The 27970-nt window shown below is 37.8% G+C and overlaps 2 protein-coding genes across 8 annotated transcripts in view; both read right to left on the bottom strand.

Annotated features, from left to right (window-relative positions):
- Positions 1 to 5972, bottom strand: part of FGD4 (FYVE, RhoGEF and PH domain containing 4) — a 201846-nt gene extending 195874 nt beyond the window's left edge. The window contains exon 1 of the mRNA XM_027593581.2: positions 5688 to 5972. Coding sequence (XP_027449382.1) covers positions 5688 to 5850 — 163 coding nt within the window. The 5' untranslated portion in view covers positions 5851 to 5972. The remainder of the gene's footprint in view (positions 1 to 5687) is intronic.
- Positions 5973 to 9043: 3071 nt separating this feature from the next.
- BICD1 (BICD cargo adaptor 1) overlaps positions 9044 to 27970 on the bottom strand; it is a 228861-nt gene continuing 209934 nt past the window's right edge. For 3 of the 7 annotated variants that reach the window (XM_027595485.2, XM_027595482.2, XM_027595480.2), the window contains one exon: positions 21083 to 27200. In XM_027595485.2, coding sequence (XP_027451286.1) covers positions 27113 to 27200 — 88 coding nt within the window. In that variant the 3' untranslated portion in view covers positions 21083 to 27112. Of the gene's footprint in view, positions 9214 to 21082; positions 27201 to 27970 lie in introns of those variants that run through there. The other 4 variants (XM_027595481.1, XR_003520138.1, XM_027595484.1 and 1 more) reach the window with 4 other exon arrangements.

Raw genomic sequence — 27970 nt, forward strand, 5'->3', positions numbered from 1 at the left:
AGCAGAAAAAAGCCAAGTCTGAAGTGAAAGGAAGGCACGTGAGTTCACATCAGATAATCCAGTCAGATATAAATTGTATATCTGCATAAATTAAGACCTACTTCAAGAGGGACAGGATGGGGCTGAGAAACAAGAGCGGAGTAGAAAAGACCTACAACAGATGTAAAAAATGCAATTAAGAATCAGATAGGGGCAGAAAGTTTGCCAAGAGGTACAGAGGGCCCAGATGATGTGCTAGTTGAGGGGCCATCCAGATTATTCTTTGCTTTGCACTACAACTTTTGGTTGCCTGTGCTCAAGACTGAAGGCAGGGTTTACCCATGTTTGGGAATGCACAGTAGTTCATAAAGCTGGATACACATCAGAATCATCTGGGGCACTTGTTAAAAATACGGCTTCTCTCACCCTACCCCTGGAGATACTGACTCATTATACCTAGGGTGCAACTGGGAATTTCTAATTCGCACTCCAAGTAACTCTGATGCAGCCAGCAGAAGAATATTTGGAAACCAAACAGATCATGAGAACTATCTGATGTACTTTTTTAAAAGTACAGGTTCATGAGCTTCTGTCCAAACTGAGTGAATCTCACACTATACTCACAAAATTAAATGCATCATGTTTGACTCTTTTTTCAAACAACTTTTCAGCACATGCATGTAGAAAAGAATTTCAGTACAACCCTGACTATACCAGGAATGAATCCAGTGCCCTGGTAGTCTAAGGCTTCACGCAGACCCTTAATCCCTTCCCCAAAAGTCCCGCATCCCCTTCTGTCCCAGTTGGATCCATGAACCTAAGTTTCCATCAGTAGAGGAAAAATGCAGTAAGTGTGGAATAAGTCTCTGATGTCCTCAGGTTCACAAGTTGGCACTGCTGTTCATTAAGAGACGACTAACTGTTATTGGAAGGAAATCCAAGTAAGAAAACGCTTCCTGGTTCCTGTCCCTCTGAAGGACTTTACTATTTCAAAGTCCATCTTTAAGCAGCTTCCAAGAAACATAAACAATATTGATGTATACTGTTATTTTATTATAAATCTTTAGACAAATTATTTGCTCAGATCATTGTATTCATTAATGTCACAAATAATATTAGCCCTAAATACATAACATGTTGTTGCATTGCACTTTGCCTCTCAAAGCCCGGGGAAACCTTCAGAACCAGTGTGTCAACCATGTGAGCACTGAAGCTAGAGAAACCTGGTTCAAATCCTGCCCTTGAAGATTAGGCTCGTTGTAGAGCATTGTAGTTAAGACTTCTTAAACTTGGTCTTCCTTTTTCTCTAAAAGGATAATATAACCTATCTTACAGGCTTGTCATAAGAATTGGAAGTAAAACACACATAGTCCTGGTCCAGAGACAGCACTCAATAGACAGTAAGCACTCATCCCTCTTACCCAAGTCTCCATCCCTCCTCCCCCAACAATGGTGACATCAGTTCTCTCAGGATATTGGAGTTAAGTGTTGAAAATCCAAGTATTCCAGCCACAGTGAGAACTGGAAAAAGAAGCTCTACTTATAGAAAGCTAGCACATCGTACAATGTGAAGAATCCTTCACCACAAAGCACCTAAATGATGAATACATTACAACAGATATGGTTTGAAATGTAGTTTTATTGCTTAGATTATAAGAAAGGACAAGAGAAAAAAAGAAAAAGAACAGTAAATCTAAACCTGAGTGGCAAACTAATGTGTAAGCCCATGCTACCCTGGGGGCAATACCATTCCCAAGAACCAAGAGCCCAGGAACTGAGGGGCTTGCAGGGCAGGGGGAGAGACTAGGCTCGACCTTGTGAAACGGGAAAGGATTGAATCTCAAACTGGACACCAATGTTTCACACTGAAGGAGCTACACCTGAATAAGAAGGTGGCCTAGGAAAAATCTGCCATCAGAGCAAACTAATGAGAAAGTCTGCACCTATATCAAGCTTAAGTGGAAAAATTAATGACGATAATGATGCTGATCTCCCCTGAGCAAGCCTGAACTCAAATTTACACTATCTTCAAGTCAGGGAAATGCTTGGCTAATAAAAGTAGTATTAGGTTGAAAGTACAAATATTTTCTACAGGAAAGCATCTTCAATACAGGCCCTTCAGGATTCCTATAAAACTAAGGAATTAAGGAAATAAGCTGCCTTGAATTATAGCAGAAAAAAAATTGAATAGATCAACTATTCCCCACCCTCAAGGGGTTCCAATATTCAGAGTATGGGCAGAGGGGGATGTACAACATAAGAAAATTTTCATCTTACTTTGTGTGTGTACAAAATATCCCTTTAAATTTATGGTTTTTTTCCATAATGGAATTATGTGCTTAATCTTATGTGTATAGGACCATCACCTTTGACTCTAGGCATACTTGAATTTGAACCCTAGTAAAGCAAGTACCAGTTTTAGGATTCCAAGCAAGTTAGTAAAACTCTCTGTGTTCTTCAATTTTTTCAGCTGTAAAATGGGCATACTACTACCTACCTATTAGGATTGTTGTAAAATAAATTCATACACATATACGTGTGTCTCACATAGCATAGTATTTAGTACAGAAAATGCACTCTGTACATAGTTAATGATGAACATTATAGGGGGAGAGCATTCATTCATTCAACAAGTATTTATAGAGTGTCCTAGTGCCAGACTCTTGAGATGGAAGGATAAAGATTCCTTATGTTACTATCTGGAATGTTTCTTTTGTGCCATTTACTTATATTATCTTTTAAAGTACTGTTTTCTTCATTTTCTAGATGAAGAAACTGAGAAATTAAGAGACTTGGTCCAATTCACACAGCTAGTAATAGAAGAGGAGTTAGAACTTGGGGGCCATATGACCTCAAAGCCTATATCTTAATTCACCTCAACTCTCTGCTCACCTAGACAAGGAGATTCACAGCCAGGTATATACAGCAGATATAGCTGGTAGACTTTCATATTTTTTTTTTGGCCCCAAATCAGAAAACTCTAAAATTAGTGGGTTTCACAATCATAGATATAACACAATACCACTAAACTGAATTTTCTGTTAAGCTCCTGACCTCTCAGTTTTTGTTCCTTCTTTAAGAGGAAAAGTAACATTTCAATTATGAGTAACATCCACTCTGTTTGTAATGGGTCTAAATGTTGTGGTTTTATATATAAATACTTTTCTAGGTGCTGCAGGGAAACTGGCACTTGCAAATTTAAACCTAGTTTACTTTTTGATTTGAAGAGGATCTTACTTATAAAATGATGGTTGGATGAGACTGAATAGGGAGGCAGATTTGATTCAAAGAAGGAAGCACTTTCTAAAATGTTTTTACACTACCCAATTGAATAGGGTATGGTCACTCAATAGGTTAAGACGACCTGTCAGAACACTGGATCATTCTCCAATAGATACTATAGATTATATCATGGTAAAGAGGAACCATCTTACCTAGGAAGATAAAGTCATTTTCACTTTTCAACCCTGAAAATAACAGCAGCAAGAACTTTGAGTTTCTGTAAACAATATTAAGACAATGTAACAGACCTAGAAAAGTTACTGCTATATTCTACATATCACTTTTTTTAAAGATTTTATTTTTAAGTAATCTCTACACCCAACATAGGGCTTGAACTTATAACCAGGAGATCAAGAGTCGCATGCTTTACTGCCTAAGGCAGCTAGGGGACCCTACATATCATTTTAAAAAGAAAAAAAAAAATGGGGGTGCTTGGGTGACTTAGTCAGTTGAGTGTCTGAGTCTTGGTTTCAGCTCAGGTCATGATCTCAGGGTCATCATATCCAGTCCAAGGCAGTGTCCATGCTCAGTGGGGAGTCTGCTTACCCCCTCCCTCTGCCCCTCCCCCCACTCGCTCTCACTTACTCTCTCTAAAATAAATATTTTTTCTTTAATTTCAAAAAGAAAAAGAAAAAAAAGTGTTGTGGGGGGGTGCCTGGGGTTTCAGTTCAGGTCCTGATCTCAGGGTCGTGAGATCAAGCCCATGCTCCAGTGGAGTTTGCTTAAGACTCTCTCTTCCTCTCCCTCTCCCCCCCCCCCCCGTGCCCCCCACGTGCATGTGCTCACGCACTCTCTCTCTCTCTCTCATAATAAATCTTTAAAAAAAAAAGTGTTTTGGATTTTCTCTGAAGAAAAAAAGTACTGTTTCTTCTATAAGCACAGCTGCTTTGTAGCAAAGATTTATAGACTGCCACAACTCCATTCATTCCTACTTTTAAGGAATTCACTTCATCTTTTGCTCACCTACTCAGTTTGAAAACTAAGAATGTGATTTTAAATAAAATGACGTAAAGAACTTGAATCCTATTGCCGTCAAAAGTGAACAGCCAATGATTAAGAAATTTAGTAGCTCAGGGCACCTGGCTGACCCAGTCAGAGGAACATGAGACTCTTGATCTTGGAGTCAGGAGTTCGAGCCCCATGTTGAATGTAGAGATTACTTAAAAAAAAAAAACTGGTAGCTCAATTTAAAAATTCATAAATAACTTCAAAACAGAGCAAAACATTTTCACTAAAAAAGGAAAACACTCTTCCATTCATTTTAGAGTGAATCACACCTAAATCTAGAAGAGATGATTTCACCAGTGTCCTCATTTTACAGAAGAGGAAATTGAGAGGTAAATAACTGTAATTCAGTTACTGGTTTACATTATTTTCTCACATCACTATTTCTGCCCTTATTAATGTGGCTATAAATGTGTAAATCATCCATCATGTTTTTCTACTCTATGACTACTAGCTACAACTTCAGGACAAGGATTAGATAGAGAAATTTTAAAACTCCAACACTTATCACATTGAAATAACATAACAGCTTTGCTTAAAACAAAATGAAAGTGAATAAAAGTATTTGCATTTCTGCTGGGTAAATGACGGTTTTGCCTCATAACTGGTCTACAAAACAAGACATTTCTGGCTATAGTATGATAGGGGCACAAAAAAGGGAGGCGATTAAAGGAAAGTTTTACAAATCAAGAAAAAATCCCTAGTGTTCCACAAGCTCCTCTCCGAAGAACGAAATGCAGTTAAAGAGCGATGGAGAATATGTGGGCTTGAACAGATCTTTAGGATTTCTTCCAATACTAAGATTCGATGAGAATTCAGAACTCAAAATACTGCATGACTCATAGTTGAATTTATCTATGCGAAAAGAGCAATAATAGTTCCATTTCTTGATATTAGGAACATGTTTCCTTATGAGAGACGCAGCTTTTCACACTTAGGGTGGGAGTAGAGCGTATTTTTCCAAAAGCGAAAACCGGAGCACTCGGGATAGCTGGTCCGAGGTTACTTACTCAACAGCTACGCTACGGGACTGGGATGAACATGAGCCTCCCCCGTTTGTTGCACTAGTCCTTCACGAGGTCTGCCGAAGCAGGAATTTTACTAAGAAACTTAAACTCCAGTGTCTAGAAAATGGGCCTTATTAATTCTTAGCCAAACTTTTAAAGTAATACCTTTACTTCCGGAATTCTCTGATAAGTGACCTCCAGGGCAAGCTCACCCCTTCGTGCGTTCCTGCCCAAGGTCCTTTGGGGGAAGGGACACAATCGGTAAGGGGTGGATGGCCCGGCTCAGCCCTCTGGGAAACTCCGCCCAGCGGGCTCCCGTAGCAGCCGGGAGACTTGCGCGCACCTGCAGGGCGCTCGGCGCGTCTTTCACTCGCGGCAATGCCCCCGCCCACCCCTGCCCCGCGAGGCACTCACCTGGGGCGTCGGCAGGGGCCTGGTTCCTGAAGGTGGCCGTCTCGGCCCGTCCCACATGTGACGCGGGCCTCCAGGGCCGAGGGGCCCCCAGCGGCAGGTAGAAGGCACCGGACTTCCGCCGTATAGCCCCCCGCCTGAAGTTGTAGCCGCCCTCGCCGCTCATCGCGCTGCGTTCGCTCGAAGCTCCGGGCTCTCTCCCACCCTTGTTCGTCAGCAAGTGTGCGCTCGACCGGCTCCTTCGGGGTGACGGGACCCCGGGGGGCGTCGCCTGCGTGCCACGCTCGGCGCGACTCCAGAGGGGCTACTGCGGGCTGCTCGGCGCCCCCTCGGCGGGTGCCCCGCCGTCCCTTCCTTCCCGGGACGCTCAGAGCCGCGTCTTGAGAGTCTGGCTCGGACTCCTGCCGCAGCCGCAACGCCTCAGTCTCTGCGGCGTCCGCACTCACCTGACGCCGCTACTGCAGCGGCCGGCCGGGCTGCGTCCACCCTCTTCCGCGGAGCCGAGAGCCCGCAAGCCCCGAGGGCGGAGTGTAGAGACCGCCGAGGACAGGCTGTTGGCGCCGCCGCCGCTACCGCCGCCTCCTGAGGGGGAAGCAGCCAAGCACTCCGTGCCAATGGGAGCGCCCTGGGCGCGGCTCCCGAGCCGGTTTTCTCCGGACGGCTCCGCCCCTGCCCCGCCCGGTGCGCCGCGGGCTCGCCCATTGGCCGAGAGAAGCCGCGCGGGCGCACACCTGTGGCGCACACCTGGGTGCTCAAAGGTCAGCCGCGCTCACCTGCGGGCGGTGCACTGGATGCGAGAAGAAAGGAAAGATAATTAACGGCTACTCTGGACTCTACCCAGGGACCTGCCATTCTAGCATACCCCCATGCTAAGGGTCATACCTGCGTCTCACGCCGCAGTGCTGAGCCCTTGATGATAATCTTATGCCGTAGAGCTACCCGGTGAATTAAGTATTTCAGATCAGGAAACCAAAGCGTGGAACCTACAGTGAGTCACTGCATACCTAGAATCCCTACTCGATTTTCTGCATCAATGTCTTGTCCTTATCTCACTGAATCAAATTATCTTACCAGAAGCATCAGACTAGAGAAGAAGAGGGATGTGTGGAAGTAAAAGAGAAAGGTGGAGCTAACAATCCACAGGTTTCCAGAAGAGCATCAGAACCCCCCCCCATCACCGTGAACACTTTTAGGACTTTATTAGTAAAACACTTTAGAATCCATTTAATTTGTTGTTTTGTTTAACATTAGCTAAATGGCAAATTGAAGAAAACATGTTAAATTGGTTCCTTTATGTGCATTTAAAAATTCGCTACTCTTAATAATGAAGAGGTTGTGTTCCAAAATCACAGAAATGGGAGGGGAAAGGACAGCATTCCAAGTACCCCAACTCAGGCAGAAAAAGTTCTCTAGCCATCACTTCCACCTTAGAAGCCACTCCACATTTATTCAAATGGTCCTTCACCCAGGTAATATCTCCTCCAGCAACCTGAGGTTAGCCCCTAATCCAGTCCTCCTGAGGAAACCTTTAAGGAGGGCAATTCAACTGTCTCAGTCTCCTGGGCTGCTACTTCAATAGACATACCCCTGAGGAGTAGAAAATATCCCCTAGTTTTTAATGCATCCTTTCAGACCTTGATGAAAGGAGGTTTTGCTCCCTTTGGATTTATTATGCATATCACTACATTGCCCCTAATTATTGCTTCTCTTTCGGTGTAATTGCAGTGTTATCTACCGTGCCATATAGTACTGGAAATAATTTAAACAAGTAGTTTCAAATAGAAATTAATGTTGAAAGAGGTTTTACTCCATATTAACATGAGCTAACCACAATTGAAAAGCAAATTTGTAACTTAATGTATTTGGTTCCATAAAAAGGTAGTATTGCAATCAATACTATTGTACTAACCACCTATGGAGTAACCTTAGAATAACCTATTTCTTAAGTAGGAAGATGCTGCCAATCTTTTCCTTTTTTTAAGATTTATTTATTTATTTATTTTGAGGGGTACAGAGGAAGAGGGAGAAAAACAGACTTCCCACTGAGCAGGGAGCCTGATGTGGGGTTGCATCCCAGGACTCTGAGATCATGACCTGGGCCGAAATCAGGAGTTGAACACTTAACCAACAGAGCCACCTAGGCGCCCCTGCAATCTTTTTTAGAGAACTGGTTACTGATGAAATCACCCCCCCCACACACAGACAGCATGCACACACACACACACACACACACACACACACACACACACACAGAAAAATACTTTCTCTGTAGAAAAGCTCATTCTTCCTCTAGAGAACTGCAGTAAACATACCTGTTTGGGGCAAAAAGGTATCTTACCACAAGTATTTGCAGCAGAAGTTCTATGCTTCCTCATTTGGATATTTTGAGTTATGTATACATATTTCTATTTCTTTCTTGGTTCAAAGTTGTTCATATTTGCCTAATAATATAATATCACTTCACATCAGTGGATGTCTGTATTTGCAGATGGGATGTTTTATAACATATATATCATCTGGGGCGCCTGGGTGGCTCGGTCAGTTAGGCATCTGCCTTCAGCTCAGGTCATGATCCCAGGCTTCTGGGATTGAGTCCCACATGGGGCTCCTTGCTCAGGAGGGAGACTGCTTCTCCCTCTCCCTCTGCTGCTCCCCCTGCTTGTGCTCTCTCTCTCTCTGTCAAATAAATAAATAAAATCTTTTTAAAAATATATGTATATCATCTGACATTACCTCTATCAATGTTACTCCTCCTTACTATTTTCTGATAGAAACCATTTCTAACAGACTTTGCATTTGATGGCTGTGTTTTGCAACAGTAAGTGAGTGAGTCAGGCAACTCCATTTGATCTCAAGTTATCTTAGGTTAGAGTAGAACAAAATACTGAATATTGTCTTGGACATATAGTCTTCATATACTGCTTTATTCATCTATATAACTAGTAGGAAGTTTGCCACTAATTAACACATATTGAATGCGAGAATTGCGCTGGACACAGAGACATGCACATTTCTTTTTCTTTTTCTTTTTTTAGGATTTTATTTATTTGAGAGAGAGATCACAAGCTGGGGGCGGGGAGAGGGAGAAGCAGGCTCCTCGCTGAGCAGGGAGCTCGACGCAGGGCTCAGTCCCAGGACTCTGGGACCACGACCTGAGCTGAAGGCAGACATTTAACCGACTGAGCCCCCAGGCACCCCGAGATGCACATGTTTCGCAGGTGTTTACACATGGCAGCTCTCTGTGACTAAGGCAGTTCTGAATGCTAACCAAATTCCGTACCATTTCCCTTGGGCGCACACTTTCCTTGCAGTTAGGTGGAGCCATGTAACTACAGCCTTCAGAATTTTGTGGACAGAAGTGGTATGTGTCGCCTCAGGCCTGGTTTCTGCACCCTCACCACGAGACGCTCTAGTCCTCTTCTCTGACTGCCAGATGGAATGCAGAAGGACCTTTGGAGGAACCTGGAACCCCACACTATGGTGGAGCCTCTGTATGGAGAGGAGTTGGCAGCCCAGAATCACGTCTTTCCTAGGAATTAACATAATAAGATCAGACTAGAAAAATGCATAGGAAGATTATCCCTAGACTATTCCTTCCTATAGGAAGACTATAGACTAATTCATGTTCCTTAAATTTTATCTTTATATTTCCCAATGTAGCAAAAATCGTATGTATATGGATATATGTCTTTTAGTTCTAGTTTAAATGTTTTAAACAAACATTCAATTTAATTTTAACAACCTAACCAGTCTCCAATTGATCAAGTCCCTAATAAGCAAGATAAAGCCAAAAAAGAATATTCAGGAGAAAAATTATGAATCAGTAAGCTGTTTCAACTACTGATAGGACATCATTTCCGAAACTAGAATCTTAGAGAAATAAACACTTTGTAGCAAAGTCATTCTTATTTTTATCTCACTAGAGAAAGAGAAGACTTCTCTCTTTTTAATAACAAATTATGTTATTTCCTCAGTAAATGAACTATAAATTTATCAGTTAGTCACTTTGATGCTATCACTGGGTAGGAATTTATATAAATGTCATTAAAGTAATAAAGGTCACTAAAAGCCATGAACCATACTGACTTTTTGTAGTAGCATTTATAGAAGATAATTTTATAAAAACCTAAGTGAAGAAGATGATGCATTTATTTTAACAGGAACTTAGTAAACAGTATGATATATTGAGCTGATACAAGCTGAGATTTCAATAGTTTCATATATATGAAACCATATATATGAAATCACATGTTAGAAATTATACAATCATAGATATATAATTTTATATGTATTATTTAACGTTAATTAATTTCCATGTTAATTTAATTCCTACATCTACATTTTGACCAGGTATTGCATATATTAGTGACCTGTACATGGAAATATATATACACACCTCTTAGAAGATTTGCACAAATTTGAGGTGTCACCTGAAACTGTCATGGTACAAGTTAGACCTTCTACTTAAATTGACCACTATTGCTCTTTGAAAGGAAATGGCTAGTCAATATCTTTTTAAAACCACTTGGTAACTGGAGAGAAAGCAGTTACTTTTTTTTTTTCAAAGATTTTATTTATTTATTTGACAGAGACACAGCGAGAGAGGGAACACAAGCAGGGGGAATGGGAGAGGGAGAAGCAGGCTTCCTGTGGAGCAGGGAGCGTGATGCAGGGCTCGATCCCAGGACCCTGGGATCATGACCTGAGCTGAAGGCAGATGCTTAATGACTGAGCCACCCAGGAGCCCCTGAGAAAGCAGTTACTTTCTAAAGTACACAGTTCCTGGCTTCATGGGGACTATAGTTCCATGAGATGTATCAGGAGTTTTCTAGAGGAAGTCAAAATTAATGGAGGGGCACCTGGGCGGCTCAGTCGGTAAGCCTCTGACTCTTGATTTTGGCACAGGTCATGATCTTGGGATCGTGAGATCGAGCCCCACGTGGGCTCCTCGCTGAGCATGGAGGCAGCTTGAGATTCTCTCCCTCTCCCTATGCCCCTCCCACCACTCATACAGGCGTGTTCTCTCTCTCTCAAATAAATAAATAAAATCTTGGGGAAAAAAACAAGAAAATTAAGGGAGAATGGAAAGGTGAAGACATGGCCTAGTGGAGGAGATAAAGAGCTATCCATGACAAAATGTTTTAATGATCATTCAGTGAATCTTGCTACTGTCAAATTTCTTTTATCTATTCTGAGGAATTTGACAATTTCTCTGACTTCCAATTGTATTGCTTTGTATGTGATAGAAAATTATTTAGCTTATCTGAATAAATAATACAGCTTTATCTACTTATAGGTAACTTCTTAAGTCCCATAAAACACCTTTTTTTTGCAAGGAAATATGGAAATACAGTCATTCCTCCAACAAATATTTGCTAGTATCACATTTGCACCCAATACTACAGATACTAATATCACATTTGCAACCATTGTTCAGTTTTTGTACCTTTGTGTATACACTCTAAGATTTTTGTCTTGATTCTACCTTATAGTGAAATCTCTTTGGAGACTTTTTTTTTTTTAAGTAGGCTCTACATGGGGCTTGAACTCACAAACCTGAGATTGAGACCTGAGCAGAGATCAAGAGTCAGATGCTTCACCAACTGAGCCACTCAGGTGCCCCTCTTTGGAGGCATTTTAAATGCTTTTAAAACCACCACATGCAGACCTACAATGCACAAATTCAATGATCATGAGGTATTCAAAATAGCCAAATTGTTAGAAACAGAAAGTAGAATGGTGGTTGCTGGGGCCATTGTTCAAAGGGTACAGAGTTTTAGTTTTGCAAAAGGAAAAAGCTCTAGAGCCTGTACATATAGTTAACACTACCATACTATACACTTAAAATGGCTAAGATGGTAAATTTCATGTTATATATTTTTACCACAATTTTTTTTTTAAAAAACCTCAATGACCAAGTTTCCACAGGTACAATTACATATTTTATCAGGAGCTATTCTAGCCTTCAACAATTATATGATATCACTGATGATAAGATGCTACATAATTTCAGAGATGTTAAAAAGTAAAAAAAGGAAAAAATGTGTCCTAAGATAGATGAAATACGATATACATATATTTGTGAATATATACATTTTTGTACTTTTATAAATTAGAATAACATTCTGATAGACTTTTTTAAAAGATTTATTTATTTATTTTAGAGAGACAGAGAGCGTGAGAGAGAGTGAGTGGGGGGGGCAGGGCAGAGGAAGAGACTCTCCAGCATTCCCCACTGAGCGCAGAGTCCTACGTGGAGCTCGATCCCACGACCCATGAGATCATGACCTGAACTGAAACCAAGAGTAGGAGGCTTAACCAACTGAGCCACCAGGCACCCCTCTGATAGACTTTTTTTTTAAGGATTTTATTTTTAAGTAATCTTTACACCCAACATGGGGCTTGAACTCACAACCCTGAGATTAAGAGTCACATGCTCTACCGACTGAGCCAGCCAGGCTCCCCATGATGGACTTTTTCTAAAGCTTCCTACACGTATGTGATTTAAATAAATTTCCTTTTTCAAATATTTTATGTATATATGTATGTATATATTTTATATACTTACTAATTACTGGAAGAGGTATATTCTTTGAGCTGAAATATTCCAGGATTGATCAAGAGTAAATTAGTGGTGGAGTATATAAAGAAGTTAGAAAATGTATTAAGGAGCTACAAAATATATAACAAAATACAAAAAAATGTTTTATGGAATAACCAAAGCCCCATATCTCATTCAGTAAAGTGTGTTTTTCCTGTTAATTCGGTTTTATACACCTTAAATATATCAACTCATAAATTATTAAAAATTAAAAGAATGTGACAAGCACTCTTGGCTGTCTACTCAGCTGCCATCCCTACTTTTCCTTGTTAACAAAACCCAGTGTCATTCAAATGTTGGCAGCAATATGGGCAGACAAGTTGTGTTCCTTCATAGGGAAAGCCAGATGGGGTCAGATGATCATGGTAATCCTATTTTCTTTGCCAGTTGATGATTTGAGGGGAGAGCATACATGCATATATAACTGGTTCTGCACTGTGGGTCTTAAGGGGAAATCTGCTGTGGACTTCTGGGAAGAATTTTCCTCCTCAATAAAAGAATAACCTATTGAAAAGAACCCATTCCCTACCCACCTCCTCCATGCTCCTTCTGCTTAGATGTGGCTTTATAAGGATACCGATGTAAGTCCTGAGCTGCTGTAGTCATCTTGTGACCAGGAGGAGAGATGTTGCTGGATCTACTGAGGGTGGCAGAACAGAATGTTGGAAAGAGCCCGGGGCCTTTGCGGAGTTCAATGAGCTATGCAACCAACCCTGAAACTTCCTACGTCTTGAATCCTTGATAAGTGATCAGATAAATTGTCCTTAGAGTTAAGCCCCCATTAGTCACACTTTCTTGTTACCTGTAGCCAAAAGCATACTAATACAAGGAAATAGTTTATCTGAATTTTAAGAAAAGTACTTAAAGCTGTAAAATTATAAAGCCTCGTATTTAATCTTTTAGTATTGCTGCTTAGAAAGGTTTTATTTTAGAATTTATACATATCCCTCTGTTGTTTTTGAATGAGATAATCTAGGTAACAAGCCAGCAAACTATGACCTGTGGGCCAAATGCTGCCCACCCACTAATTATTTTTGTATGGCCCATGAACTAACAATGGCTTTTAATTTTTCAAATGGTGGGGGGGGGAATCAAAATAATAGTATTTTATGACATATAAAATTTATGTAAAATGCCAATTTCTATGTCCATAAATAAATTTTTGCTGAAGCCCGTGAGCAGCTCACGACTGCTTTCACACTACAAAGGCAGAGCTGAGCGGCTGTGACATGGACAAGATGGTAAGCCAGTCCGAAAACATTTCCTCTCTGATCCTTTACGAAGCTTTTGACTCCTGATTACAACGGAAATAAGAAACCTACATAAAAGTTTCATTTGATTTTGAAAAATGATAAAACTATTATCAAAACCTGTCACTTAGGGGCGCCTGAGCGGCTCAGCTGTTAAGCGTCTGCCTTTGGCTCAGGTCTTGATCCCAGGGTCCTGGGATGGAGCCCTGCCTCCGGCTCCCTGCTCCGCGGGAAGCCTGCTTCTCCCTCCCCCACTCCCCCTGCTTGTGTTCCCTCTCTCGCTGTGTCTCTCTGTCAAAAAAAATAAATAAATAAAATTAAAACAAAACAAAACAAAAAAAACCTGTCACGTAAGCTCTGCTAGATGATGCCTTTTTACATACCATAACAGTGTCAACGGAAGCTGACATACTGAGGCTGTAAGATGGTGTGCTAATCTATAATTGCACATCTACACCTTTCCCCAATGACACCATTGCTTTATTACAAGGCTCACGTCTATAGGCATTTGCAGTTGCCCACAGAACTCTGCATCGTTAGAAAACAAAATAGCCATATTCCAAACGCCTTGAAATTTCTCATGGGAAAGAGACAAACTATAAATCTGAAGTCAGTGATATTATTTACACAATACATCCACTAGAGTTTTTTTTTCAAAGTAGACACAAATAGATAAACAATAAACATTTTAATGAGAATATTGGCAATCAGAAATACTTTTTAAAGCAGGGAATAAACATTTTCATGTAAATAGATTTCAGTTTGTCATGAGAAAAGACTCCTCATTTTTTAGTCTCCAAAGGGCAAATCAAAACCTTTGTTTACGGAATGTATCTCTGTCCAACATTTATTACACTTATGTATACTTTTGTCTGATTTTCCTTTCTAGATTGTAAGCTTCTTGTTGGTGGAGTCTGTTTAATTCATATTTGTATCCTCTGTAGCATTTTGCACAGTGACTTCTATACAGTAAAATGCTCAGTGAAATTTACTGAAGAAAACTGCATTAAAGAAAAAAATGTGCATTACCATTAACAGTAATTCCTCTTGAAGGAATGGATCCCAAGAGTCAGAAATTTAGATGACAATATCTGTATAAGGATTTTAATGGCATTATTATTTATAATAGTAAAAGTCTAGAAGCAATTTAAATGTCCCCAAGTAGGAGAGTATTTTATAAAGTATAGTTTATTCATTCTATAGAATAACATACCAGCCTTAAAAATGACATAATTGAAAACTTTTAATACCCTAGAAAAAAATTCACCATAAAATGGTAAGAGAAAAAAGCAGGATTCAAAACTGTATATTCAGTATGATTCCAGGAAGGGCACTAAAGTATTATCAGCAGTTTTAATTGAGAGATGATTGTGGGTGAATTTTATTGCCCTCTTTCTACTTTCCCACATCTTGCAAATTTGCTAAAATAAATATGTATTGCTTTTATTACTAGGAAAAGACAAACACACGTTTGGGAAATAAATGAATGGGGTTGGCAGAACCTCTTCTGTGACCGTCTGAAAGAAAATAATCTGATTTATTCCAGCTGAAATGAATGGGTTTTTAAAATTTTTTTTAAAGATTTTATTTATTCATTTGACAGAGAGAGCACAAGCAGGGGCAGTTGCAGGCAGAGCAGGGAGGCAGGAGCCCCGCTGAGCAGGGATCCCGAAGAGGGGCTTGATTCCAGGACCCTGGGATCGCAACCTAAGCTGAAGACAGACGCTTAACTGAGTGAGCCACCCAGGTGCCCCCCAAATGAACGTTTTTATCCTGAACTGATCAGGTCTCTCGCAAACTTCCTGCTTGTGAGGAAGAAATGTAAGTAACTCCCATCAAGGACGAAGAGAAGCTCTACCTACTGGTATGAATATGAGCAGGGCTCGGCTGTGAATGGGATCTTGAACTTAGAGCTAACACTGCATCCACAGCCTCACCAGCGTGATCCTCACTTCTCCAGCCAATTATCACCCTGGGTCTTTGCTGATCTAGAGTATATTTAAGAACATGATCAGTTCTTGGGGGGCCTGGGTGGCTCAGTCGGTTAAGCGGCTGCCTTCAGCTCAGGTCATGATCCCAGAGTCCTGGGATCGAGCCCCACGTCGGGCTCCCTGCTCAGTGGAGAGCCTGCTTCTCCCTCTCCCTCTGCCTGCCTCTCTCCCTGCTTGTGCTCTCTCTCTCTGTCAAATAAATAAATAAAATTAAAAAAAAAAGGAACATGATCGGTTCTTGCATAATTTGTTCAATACCTTAGGCATAATGTTTCCATCTGAAAATAGGCACGTGCTCTCTGTGCTTCTTTTCAGACTTTATCAGATGTATTCTGGTGAATGTTTTAACTATATTATACTGCATTCATATCCTAAATGAGAGGACTGCTCTACAAGTATCGATATTGTTCAGTATAGGGTTGCAAGCACCAGGAAATTGCCATTACTTTGGCACGTGTTCCAGTTTTTCATATGATAGTATAATTTTGCTCAAGGAAGTTTTGAGACTCCACTGATACATGTAGTATGTGGTCAATAAATGTTCATTTAATGACTGTGCAAGAATTTTTTGTAGTAACTAAACAGTTTATAAGGGAAAACTGCAATTTTAATGGTCATGTGCTATATTATAGAGAGAACATAAGAACAGGTTGATGCCTACACATTGAACTCATTTAATTTTTATGTCAACAATAGAAGAGACATGAAGTTACTCCATTTCTCTGGTCTGATCTCATTTAAGTTCTAATGAAGTATATTGAGCAAGAAAATATCCTTTAAATATAAGGTAAATATCTTTAAAAATATATAGAAACTGTATAGTACCGTGCACAACATATTCCAATGTGGACTTTGGAATATTCAACATCCAATAAGAATGTGTTTCTAAAGAATACTTCTGAAAAATCTTGTTTTTCCTATCAACCACTAGATGTGGAAATTAAATGACACTACCGATAACGGTGGGCTGTCACTATCCAGTCCAAAGACAGCCATTTACCAATAAAATGTACTTTTGAAGAACAGCCTTTGGTTTGGTGTGCATAATTAAAACCGCATTATCGGGGTGCCTGGGTTGCTCAGTCGTTGGTCATCTGCCTTCGACTCAGGTCATGGTCCCAGGGTCCTGGGATCGAGCCCCGCATCGGGCTCCCTGCTCGGCGGGGAGGCCTGCTTCTCCCTCTCCCACTCCTCCTGCTAGTGTTCCCTCTCTCACTGTGTCTCCGTCAAATAAATAAATCAAGTCTTTAAAAAAAAAATAAAATAAAACCGCATTATCGTAATTTTACATGAATTCAAGTCAGCTTTGTTTTTGCATCTGCTGGAAAGAAGTGACATTAAAGAACTCTTCACAGGAGATAGACTTTTAATAGGTAATGTTTTCATCAGTTGGATTTTATTTTCATCTTTGTTTGATATTTATTAAGTAGGCATACTTACCTAGGTTTGTAATTTGAAGAGACTTTCCATATTATATAAGTATACTTAGTAACATGGACTTTATTTTCTAATAAAGTAACCCAGAATTAGGACAACTATTTATGAGAATAAAGAGAAGGCTGACTTCAAAATATATATTACTTTCTGCCAATTCTAACAAAATAGTCAGGTTTGAAGTTTGAATCTACACAAATATAAGAAAAATGGTAATTCTCAGCAGCAAGCTAATGCTAAGTTTAGCAGTGCGACGATATCTTTTTTCTTTTAAAGATTTTATTTCTAAGTAATCTCTACGCCCAACATGGGGCTGGAACCCACAACCCTGGGATTAAGTGTTTCATGCTCCACCAACTGAGTCAGCCAGGCAACCCATGACAATCTTTCTTTTCTTACCTTTGTATTAGGAAGAAAGTTTGTGCAAATGTATTGGGGGGGGTGCTGCAAATGTACTGGGGGGGCTGCCAACGTATTTTTAAAAGATGCCCTTATTTTTATAGAAAATTTGGGTGAAAGGGTCATTCAAGGAGAGATTTGGAATTAACAACTAGAAGAAAGAACAGTTTAGTCTCCGGCTATATGTTGAAAAACATGAGTTATCTTAAGGATTATTTGTAGGGTCAATTACAAGTTCATTAGAATTGAGAGTTACCAATAAGTCTGTTGAATAAAATTATCTGATTCAAATTCTTATTGGAGAAACATAAATGGGCATGTCCCAAAGCTTCAAAAAGGCATGAGACCTATTTGTAAAATAAATATTGGGATTTTAAGCCAACATTGTCATGAAATGAGATTTTGTAACGCTCACTCCAAATTATTAGAATATCTTAAAAGACTACTTTTTGAACATGCTATTGCTTAATGTTCATTGGGGTTGATATTTTTAGTTGGATAATAACATCTAAAAATCTAAACATGTAATTTAATAATTTTAAAAACTGAAACAATCACAATGTGAACAGGATTATATTTGTTTTCATCTTCTTTTTTAATACGGACCCACCTGCCCACCCTATTTAATAGTGTGATCTATTTCATCTTCTCCCCACCCCAACGCAGCATAATCTCTTTTCCTGGTTCTGCTTTTTTTCTTTTTCCATAAGTTTCACTATATAATATACTTTGATATTTACATTTTTATTCTGTTTACTGTTTTTTGTGTATCTCCCTCATCAATGCAACATATCCGATACAAACTCCAAAAAGACATGAACCTTCTTTGCTTTGTTTTCTGATATATTAAGCCCTTAGAGCAAAATCTGGCTCAAAACAGGTTCTCAGGAACCTCTGAGATCGTGACCTGAGCTGCAGGCAGACATTTAACCGACTGAGCCACACAGGTGCCACTAATTTTTGTTTCTGACTTAGTCGTAAAATTTTTGAGAGCGCATATTTATTTTTTCTTTTTTGAATAGATACTATATTTCCATGGTTGAAACAGGAAAACAATATAAAAAGGCATTCACCTCCTAGTGAGGAATTGGCTCCCCTTGTTCCTTTCCACCATACACTTTGCTCTTTTTATCTGTAAAAGAGATAGCCATTTCTATAGGTCTCCACTGTTACTTTACCAAAAACAAGAAAAAAATTAATATATATTCTGATTTTCTCCCTTTCTTTCCTATAGGGTAGCTTAGTAAAACATGAGCCCTGATATTTTCAGTACCAAAGGCTCTCAATGAGGTAAATAATTTTTTTCTCTTTGATTTATTTAGAAGTTGATATAAGTCACTTATTAATCTTGGGCTATTAGCTCTTCTAAATGACGTAAAACTTCCTGTGATATTTGACTGGCATTAATCATTCAGAACTTCAAAGGAAGTCAAGTTATGAAGCTATCAGTAGGGATCTTAGTTTTACTTAAATATACAGTAATTAAAATGTCTACTGCTGTTATGAAATTTACTTTAATGATTTTTATAATCTCTATACAGTTTGATAGGTATTCAGAATTTAAAAATTTTAAGTTAAAATGTATGGCTGCATTGGGTTATGGAATTATTGCAAGATTCAACTTGATAACTCTTTGAAGTAATAGCATTAAAATGTTTTGTCCCAGATAATAAGCACATTATTTTTTTTCTTGCAAGCACAGAAACTGGAAAATCCATTCGTTAATAATGAAGTCCAGGTTCTGGATAGGTACCTTCACTGTCCTGGGATGGAGCCCCGCCCTGCAATGGGCTCCCTGCTCAGCAGGGAATCTGCTTCTCCCTCTGCTTCTGCCCCTCCCCACACTCATGCTCGCTCTCTCTTTCTCTCTCAAATAAATAAATAAAATTCTAAAATAATAATAATTATTTTAAAAATAGTAATTAAAAAATAAAAATTAGCATGAATTCTAGAGAAATAATTGTTCTAAAGCAGGCTATAGCAGCAGAAGTATTTTGAAAAACATGGAATTTGTTCAAATTTAAGCCCTGGTGTTTACAAGCTCTGTGCATTGGAAAGGTATTTAGCCTCTCTACACCCCAACTGTCTCATTTTATAAATGAGGATAAAAATGCCCACCTGGCAAGGTTATTGCAAAGATTAAAGGAAATGACATATGTGACTTCTTTCAAATGGTGTTTAGTCTTTGATAGCTAATATTATTTCCAATAACATAATGCTTAGACTATTGGAGTCTTATCTGGATGAAATTCTTCATTCACTTATACATGCATTAATTCAGTTGTAACTTTACTCTTTAACAGGATGTCACTATAGTTATTTATATATCTTTATATTGTTTTCTACATTTAAATTACATTATGAATTATGTTTACTTCTGATACAGGCAATACTTTTTCCAGTGAGATTTATTTTCCTTGACAGTTAATGTTGTGGCTGAATTATCCTTTTTTCTTAAAGTATTTCAATGATAGTTGATTCATAAAGTGTTTAAGAAGGAACTCTGTCAGATGATTTCATTGTACACATGAATACTCCTTCAAACACAGAGATCTAGACTGAACAAGAGAGAATGAGAATAACCATTCACTTAATTTAAGGACCATTTCCCTCAGTTGGTTGGTATTTAGTGCCTGCTGATATTACAACAGGTAACGTTAGGTTCTATAAACTCAATTCCAGATGTGTTATAACTAAGGCTTGATGGCAAGGGGCCAAGGAACCCATCTCTCAGGAACCTATTGCTCAAGTTCAAAATTTGAGTTCCCACAATGTACTAGTCAATGTGTGTACAACTCCAAATAAAGAAAAGCCCTCCTACAAGTTCCCATCAATTCTGGACTCTTCCTTACCTCCAGTGTGGATGCAGGGCTACCCAAATCACCTGCAAAATGCAGGGATAAGAAGAAACTTTCTTGGTTCTCTTGGAGGCTGATCCAGTTTTTAGCTTTTGAATGTAACTATCAGCTTCATTGTGTAAGAGAAGATCATGGATCGAACAGATTTATAGATCCAACCTCCAGGAAAAGCAAAGACTTTCAGAAGAGAAAAAAGGAGAGGTTTGGGAAAGTTTACACTATTTTTTCTAGTGCTGTATTCATACAACAGGTAAGCAGGCACCTTTAGCTAGAATTGTTGCGGTGCCCATTAATTTGTTTTGTTAGGGTGAGGATTGCATTAGAGGTTTCAGCTCATCAAAACCTCACGTAAGTCCATATTTGCTCCAACACATATTTGAAGAAGGAGCTAGTAAATTAGCCTTCCTCAAAGTTTTGGGACTCTGCTCTCTCTTCATATGAAAGAGAACAAAGAAGGATTGTATCCTAAATAAAGCATACAAACTTCATTCTTTCATTAAAATAATGTTTCTTTTTTTTTCTTAGAACAGGCATTTTCTTCATGTTGGTACATTCCTAATCTAATTCAGCTAAGTGTATCCTCCTGCCAAAATATCCTTTTAGAAAAGGATACATTACAAGTGTGAAAAGATTACAAGTGGGAGAGATAACAAATGGAGAAAATGGGCAAATTTGATTAACATTACTTACTAGGAATGTGTAGAAATGTCAAAATGTCATTTAGTTTTTAGTTCAAATAAGGGCTCTTTGCATAAATATATAAATCATATAGAAATTCATATACTTTTCCTTTTGTGATAAATACAAGTCAAAATGACATACAGAAAGATTGCTCAAACTGATAAAAAGGTACCATAGATGAAATGAACAAAAGATAACCAGTTTATTTACTGGAAAGAGTTATGCATTACACCATATTCAGTTGGTAGCATAAACCAAGATATAAGAATTGATATATCAGCTTTTGGTTATTTTCTTAGCATTGGAGTGCCTTTTCCAACCACTGAGTGCATGATCAGATTACGCAAACACAAGCACATATCATAAATGGATTCTTCCATGAGACATTCACTTAGGATTGTCTACAATAAAAAAATTTAAAAGGACAAGCAATAATAAATTCATAAGAATTTTTCTGAGTTTAAAATAAATGCATATGTCTTTGAGAACAAGTTTCCTTTGAAATTTGGATTTTAAAAAATGATTAGCAACAAAAGAGTTTCTTAGGTCAGTCTTTTAGTCATGTTTTCATATGGTATTATCATTAGGTGGAAACATTTCACATCATTTAATCCCAAAAGGCATAATAACAAAATTGCAATTAAATGTAGGAATAGCAGAATCATTACAACAACAATTATATAGTGTACAAATCAGGGTTGGCCACACATTACACAAATGTTAATACTGGAAAGAAATACAATTCAGAATCATGTATGGTTCATCATATACGTGTAATCATGCAAATAAAAACACTGAGTAGATTACAAAAATATCATAAAAGATTTTCAAAGAATTGTTTAATTGACTCTAACAGTCAAACCATGGAGCTTAAAAATTTTGTGGCAATAATGGTAAAATCATTTCTTTCCTTTAAGATTTGGTGCGTAATCATCTCTATAAACCTAAATGACAAAATGATTCATTCTGGATATTCAGTATTATTGAATAATGGTTTGTCAACAAAAAGATGGCATTTCTCTTTACATAGTTCTCTGATCTTTGCTTTTAAATGACTTTTTAGAAAGAAAAACATACAGTCACACTAAAAGCATCCGATTTACTTCTCAGTGTTTTTATTAGAGAACCATAACGATCAGAGAATATTTCTGAAAGAAAGAAAAGTTTTAAAAAAAATGTGTTCTCAGCCAATGTTTTACAGTACTTAAACTCCAATCACAGGAATAATCTGGCTTGGTAGTTTATCCAGGCGTCAGTTTAAATAGGACAAATTTTAAATAACTCTGGAAGAAAGGGATAAAAATACATTGAGGATTAGAGCCATGCATCTCAATATGGAAAGGAGACCAGATATAGGTAATAATCTCCTTACATTCCTAATGGAGAGAAGATCACAAGAGAAATAAGACTCCTATAGTGTTCATATTATGAATATGGGAAAGCTTACATGATGTGAAAATTCTCATGCAAACATTTTACACGCATACTTTTATGTACTCACACCCTTACAGTAAAGGCAGTTAATTACTCCTCTTCTTAAGTAGAACATTATTTCTGGAAAATCCTCAATTGGGGAACATATCTTAATACTAAATATCTTTTTCAGTTATACTTTGAGTAAGAAGGATGAAATAGATGCCTCGACAAAATCTTTGAGATGTCAACATAATTGGATCAGGCTACAAATGCAACACATTAGGGACTATAGCGGTTAACTTGGCATTTAAATAAAGATGAACTTACTTACAGAGGCAACTCATCTGGGGGCATAATTACAGACAATGGAAAAGGTCACTCGGGAGCTAGATTGGTCTTATATGTCCAGAGAAATGGATTTCAAGGTAAAAATCACTTGTCGATATCAGCACTGATCATGCCATCTATCACAACTCCAGTTCAACAACTTTTTGAAGAATTATTTCCCCTTTATTTGAACATATTCTACTAATTTTTTTGCAATCTTAAATACAAGAATTATTTTAAATCATTCTGGTTTATAAACAAAAAAACCCAGAGGACATTATTTTTTTTTAACTGTGAACTTTATCCTAAGAGTTCCTTTTGAATCTAGTCCTACTTTCTATCTACAATATCAATGTGTTTGGCCTCCTTGGGCTGAATCAGCACAGTTCCTTACTGGAAATCAGTTAGTGTCCCTTGATGTGTCTTTCTGAAAGACAGGTTATGTTTTTTGGCTGATTGATTATAACAATTACACATTAAGTTTGCCATTCTTATCCTAGTAGAAAATATATTTCATTTCTTCTTTTTTGTATTTTGTAATTTCTACTTGAGAATTGTAGAGGATTTTAATACTGTCCACATTCACAGTTGGTTTATTTGACCAACGTTTCATGGTTGTTTGAAACAGAAGGACTATCTGTACAGAAATATTTTCCAAGGCATTAGAAAGAGGAAATATTGAGATTGAAGATCCTTTTAAGAAAAGATAAAAATTTGAGAGGCATTTGCCCCCCTAAGGGATTGCATACCTTCTATTTCCAAAGTATTCCTGAGGATATTTGTTTTTTTAGACTCTGACAATTGAGGCTTTTTATAGTAAAATTACTAAAGATATTATGAAATATAGCTGGAAGAAAAAATACCACCAATGGTTTTTTTATCAGATATCTTGCAAAAATTAAGATTGCCATCCTATTTTCAAGGGATAAAATATTTTACAACTAATCAGCATAACTTTAATGTATTTTTAAGTTCAAAAGAAGCATAAGATTATGGAATCCCAGAATTATAATACATTATCATAAGATACCTTGCCACCTAACTCAATCCTTACTAGATAACCAATAATATTTAATTTTTGAAAAACCAATATTCCTTATGATCAATTTCAGTGATTCATTTTCCACTGTTAAAAATCTCTCTCATCGAGGTAATATAAGTCCTTCACATTAAAGACTTAAGCTTTTCTTATTCCACTCTTAATAATGATATCTAGAGCTGGTACTCTTGTTAAATTTCCTTTCCTTACAGATTTCTATTGTACCTCCTCTTCCTTAGGCTAAATAAAAGTATCATCTTTCTAAATGGGTCTTTTCTTAATTATTTAATAGCTTTCTGTTTTCTCAAAGTTCTCCAAATTACTCTTATTGAAGCAGAATTGGATGTATGAAAGGGATCTGATGAATCAGAAGTTGATTGGAAAGACTAATCCAAGGGTCCTATATACCCCTGTGCACTCAGACCAAAGGCGATTTATTGCTCTCTTAAATTTAATTTTTTAGCTAAGAGGAATCCTCACTTTGGAAAGCATTTCTGCATAATGACTTCTTTTTAGGATGGTAATTGTGCTTACTTTTAAAAAACTACCTAATTATTTTGCTAACCACTCTTAACAGTTACCTTTAATCTTTGCCCACTGTGTTCCCAATAATAAGCCAAATTTTTATTGTATTTCGGTAGTTGGTTTTTATTCCCCAAGTCTGTCTTCAGTTAGTCTCACTGGGATTCATTCTTTTTGATTTTCACTGATTCTTCAATAAATTTCAATTTCCTTTTGAATCCTGATTTTTTTTTACAGGTACTAATTTTAACCAATGCCACACATATTTATTCTTTTAAATGCCTCTAAATAAATACAGATATGGCTCAGTTTAAACTAGACTAAATGATGCCACAGTGTAAGTACACGGAATTCTCTCCTACTGCTTAGGGACTATTATCTAATTTTGTGCTGAAAATTAGACGTTTATTTCCCAGTTTCTATATCTTCTTGGCAACATTTTGCAAAAATTAACATGTTTATAGAATTCATATTTCAAAACAAGCATTTCCCACTCTGTTAAGATAAAGAACTGAGATAAAACCAGCATATAATAGACTCGAGGGTAAACTTTGCATGGGAAGAAATAAATATTTTGTCTATAGTGTGGTTTTTTCACCAGTTCATAAATACAGATTCAGGGAGCATGAAAGCAATACCACACTGTCAGCACACAGACAGTACTGTGTGAACTTACTGCTCAGTTCCCTGTACCACCAACAAAATCGATGAGGCAACACAAGAAGATGTTCTGAGGTCCTTCTTAACAAGGCATATTTTCCCTCGGGCACAAACAGTTATTAAAAGTCAACTTAGCAGCTATGCCACTTCTCAGGTCCGAAAACATGATGCTTGAAAAACAAATAAAAAGAAAAAAAAAGCAGGAATGGGGAGTGGGGTAGTTTCTTTCAATTGAACAACAAAACCCACACTGTCTCACTAATACTGGATTACATACAGATACAACACCAATAAAATGAAGCAAATGTTTAGGAACAGCAAGGCAATGCAGGTAGGAAAGAGCAGAACATTAGGTTGCCATGATCTGGACTTTGTGAAGATTTGTTTTGTTTCTTGTTTTTGTATTTTAACCTGAATCTCTATTTTGGTGAAGATTTCCAGTTACTCCAAGTTGCATAATAAATGACACTGTTGAAAATAGCACTCATATAAGGAACTCAAAACCTCTTGGTTGCTTTGGTAATAGTGTGACCACTACTTAATTGGTGTACGACTGACTAAAGTTCCTGCACTGTGCTTTATGATTTACCGACTGGCTGCCATCTTTGATGGACCATCCATTAATGTACCACCCACTCCCACTCAGTAAGCTGAGATCTCCACAACTAGATCTCCACTGTTAGGGCCCTGCATTGTTAACTATCTTTTGTGTTAACAGTGAGGATTGTTTTTGTTTTGAAGAGAAGTTACAGATACAGTTACATGAAAAGGTCAAACCGTTATGGTTTTAAATAAGTTAAGGCTACCTGACTAGACAAGGAATCAGGGCTAGGAGCAATTGTGTGGGCAGCACTTGATAGTTAAGGAGCCCAGGAGTGTTAGACCTTTCAGCTCAATTAGCTGTTTTCCTTGTTTGTCAGATTATGTGCAAAAGAAATTTGCTATGAAAATCCACTGCCTTAAATCAAGTCATAAAAGTTACCCAGCAGAATCTGTAAATGAACTAAGAACATGTACTATCTCAATATAATATAATGATTGTAGGCACCTGAGTGTTTGTCAAAAGTAGACAATGAGCTAAGGTTTATTATTGTTTTTTTGGCAAGGAAGATTCATTATGAAAAAAAAAACCTAACAATAACGAAACATACAATCCTAATCAAAATTTGAACACATTATGGGTAAACTAATTAACCAAAGGCTAGCTTACATCTATCTATGTATATATCTTCCCATTTGATACCTTTTTGCAGGAAAGACTCATAGTAGGACCCTGAATTTGGGAAAGTAAAAAAAAAAATTCTGATCATTACATAAACACAGCTTTTTGATTCCCTTCACGTTATTTAGCTTTCTTAACATTATCACACACACATACACACACACAAAGGGGCAGCACCAGTGCATCTACTTGTCTGCAATTTTTAAAAAATTAAAGATGCTGTCAAAAGTTGAATAAGTCAATGAATCATAACATAGTCTTTCTTAGATTTACTTAATGATGTCAAGTGAAGAATTCTAGTTAAAAAAGAAAAAAAGAAAAAACAACCAGCAGTTAATGAGCTACTGATGAGAAAATAAGTGCATAAACAATATCAGTGTAGCAGCAAAATAGTTATTGTTAACATTCTGATGCACCTCATTTATTATTTTGTGCAAGAAATATGACCACAGTCTGGCCAATTCCAGATTTCGAACTAAATTAAAACTCATACTTAATTGAGCAAATTATGCATATTTAACATTTATAAAGGAATTAAGTTCACCTCTCACAGAAATGATTTTTATAGACATAAATCATGTGGCAAACAAAATACAAAATAAATACCAATGACAAAAAAATATCGGGATCAACTTCTATAGCTGAATTTGAAGTACAAGGAAAGATGATTTTACAATATATGTATTTTACATTGTCTTAGGTCTTCCTTATGCTATCGAGGTAAAGCCAGCCATCTGAGATACATAGTTCCTGTTTCCTTTTATTTTTTGTTTTCACTGAACTCAACCATAGCCATTTGATTGCAGAAGTTTATCTGTGGGACTTAGAGAAACCATAAAAGGTTTCATCACACTGGAGTCTGTGCTTTGTGTTATTCTTCTTTACGTTCTCTCATCTTCCAAAATGATGAACATGAATCCAATCCTACATCTCACAACCGAGAAGAAAACACCTGCTGGATCTTGGGCAGTGTTCTGTGTGTGGCTATAAAGCATTCACCTTAGATATCCGTCCGCAGGAGATGAAGACTAGGGGTAAGGAGGCTTGGAGAGACAGTGGAGAGGGGCGCAGTGCGGGCTGGAATGTGGCTGCTCATCAGGGAGAGCTAGGTCAGAACTGAAAATGAGAAACAAGCGTGTCAGCAAGAAACGCATTTACAGGGGGCCAGGCACACTCGTAAGGGTTAGAGAGACGCAATCTTTTCATAGGAATTTTAAAAACATAAACACAAATTTTGCACAGAAAATAGTTTAAATCTAAAGAATGTCAAGATGACCGCAGCTTTTCAAAAACAATGAAGAAAGAAAGAAAGAAAGAAAGAAAGAAAGAAAGAAAGAAAGAAAGAAAGAAAGAAAGAAAAAAAGAAAGAAGGAAGGAAGGAAGGAAGAAAAGAAAGAAAGAAAGAAAGAAAGAAAGAAAGAAAGAAAGAAAGAAAGAAAGAAAGAAAGAAAGAAAGAAAGGAAGAAAGAAAGGAAGATGTTAGGGAAATGACATGTAAACCCTTCCCCCAATGTCGCTCTGTTCAATTTCTGCACAGTCTCATTTCCTCTAGGTCTTTGTGTTAGTGGCAAGATTTCTTCAAATCGGTTCTTTTAAAACCAGTATGCATACCAATCACCTGGGGGATCTTGGTAAAATGCAGCTTCTGACTCGATAGGTCTGGGGTGGGACCTGAGAATCTTCATTTCCAACAAGCTCCCGGGGAGTAAACAATGATGAATCAAAGCTTTAGAGGACCCTACAGTTCTCTAGTAGATCCAGATTCCATAGGATAAGTAATTTGCCCATGGAAGCCTAATTTGCTCTAAGGGTCCCCACTACTTGCTTTAGTTTGGCAGTATAAATAAGACAGAATAGTTTTAAAACTTCCTATTTCCTGAGCATAT

The sequence above is a fragment of the Zalophus californianus genome, chromosome 9 (assembly GCF_009762305.2).
Source record: "Zalophus californianus isolate mZalCal1 chromosome 9, mZalCal1.pri.v2, whole genome shotgun sequence".
In the NCBI taxonomy this organism is placed as follows: domain Eukaryota; kingdom Metazoa; phylum Chordata; class Mammalia; order Carnivora; family Otariidae; genus Zalophus; species Zalophus californianus.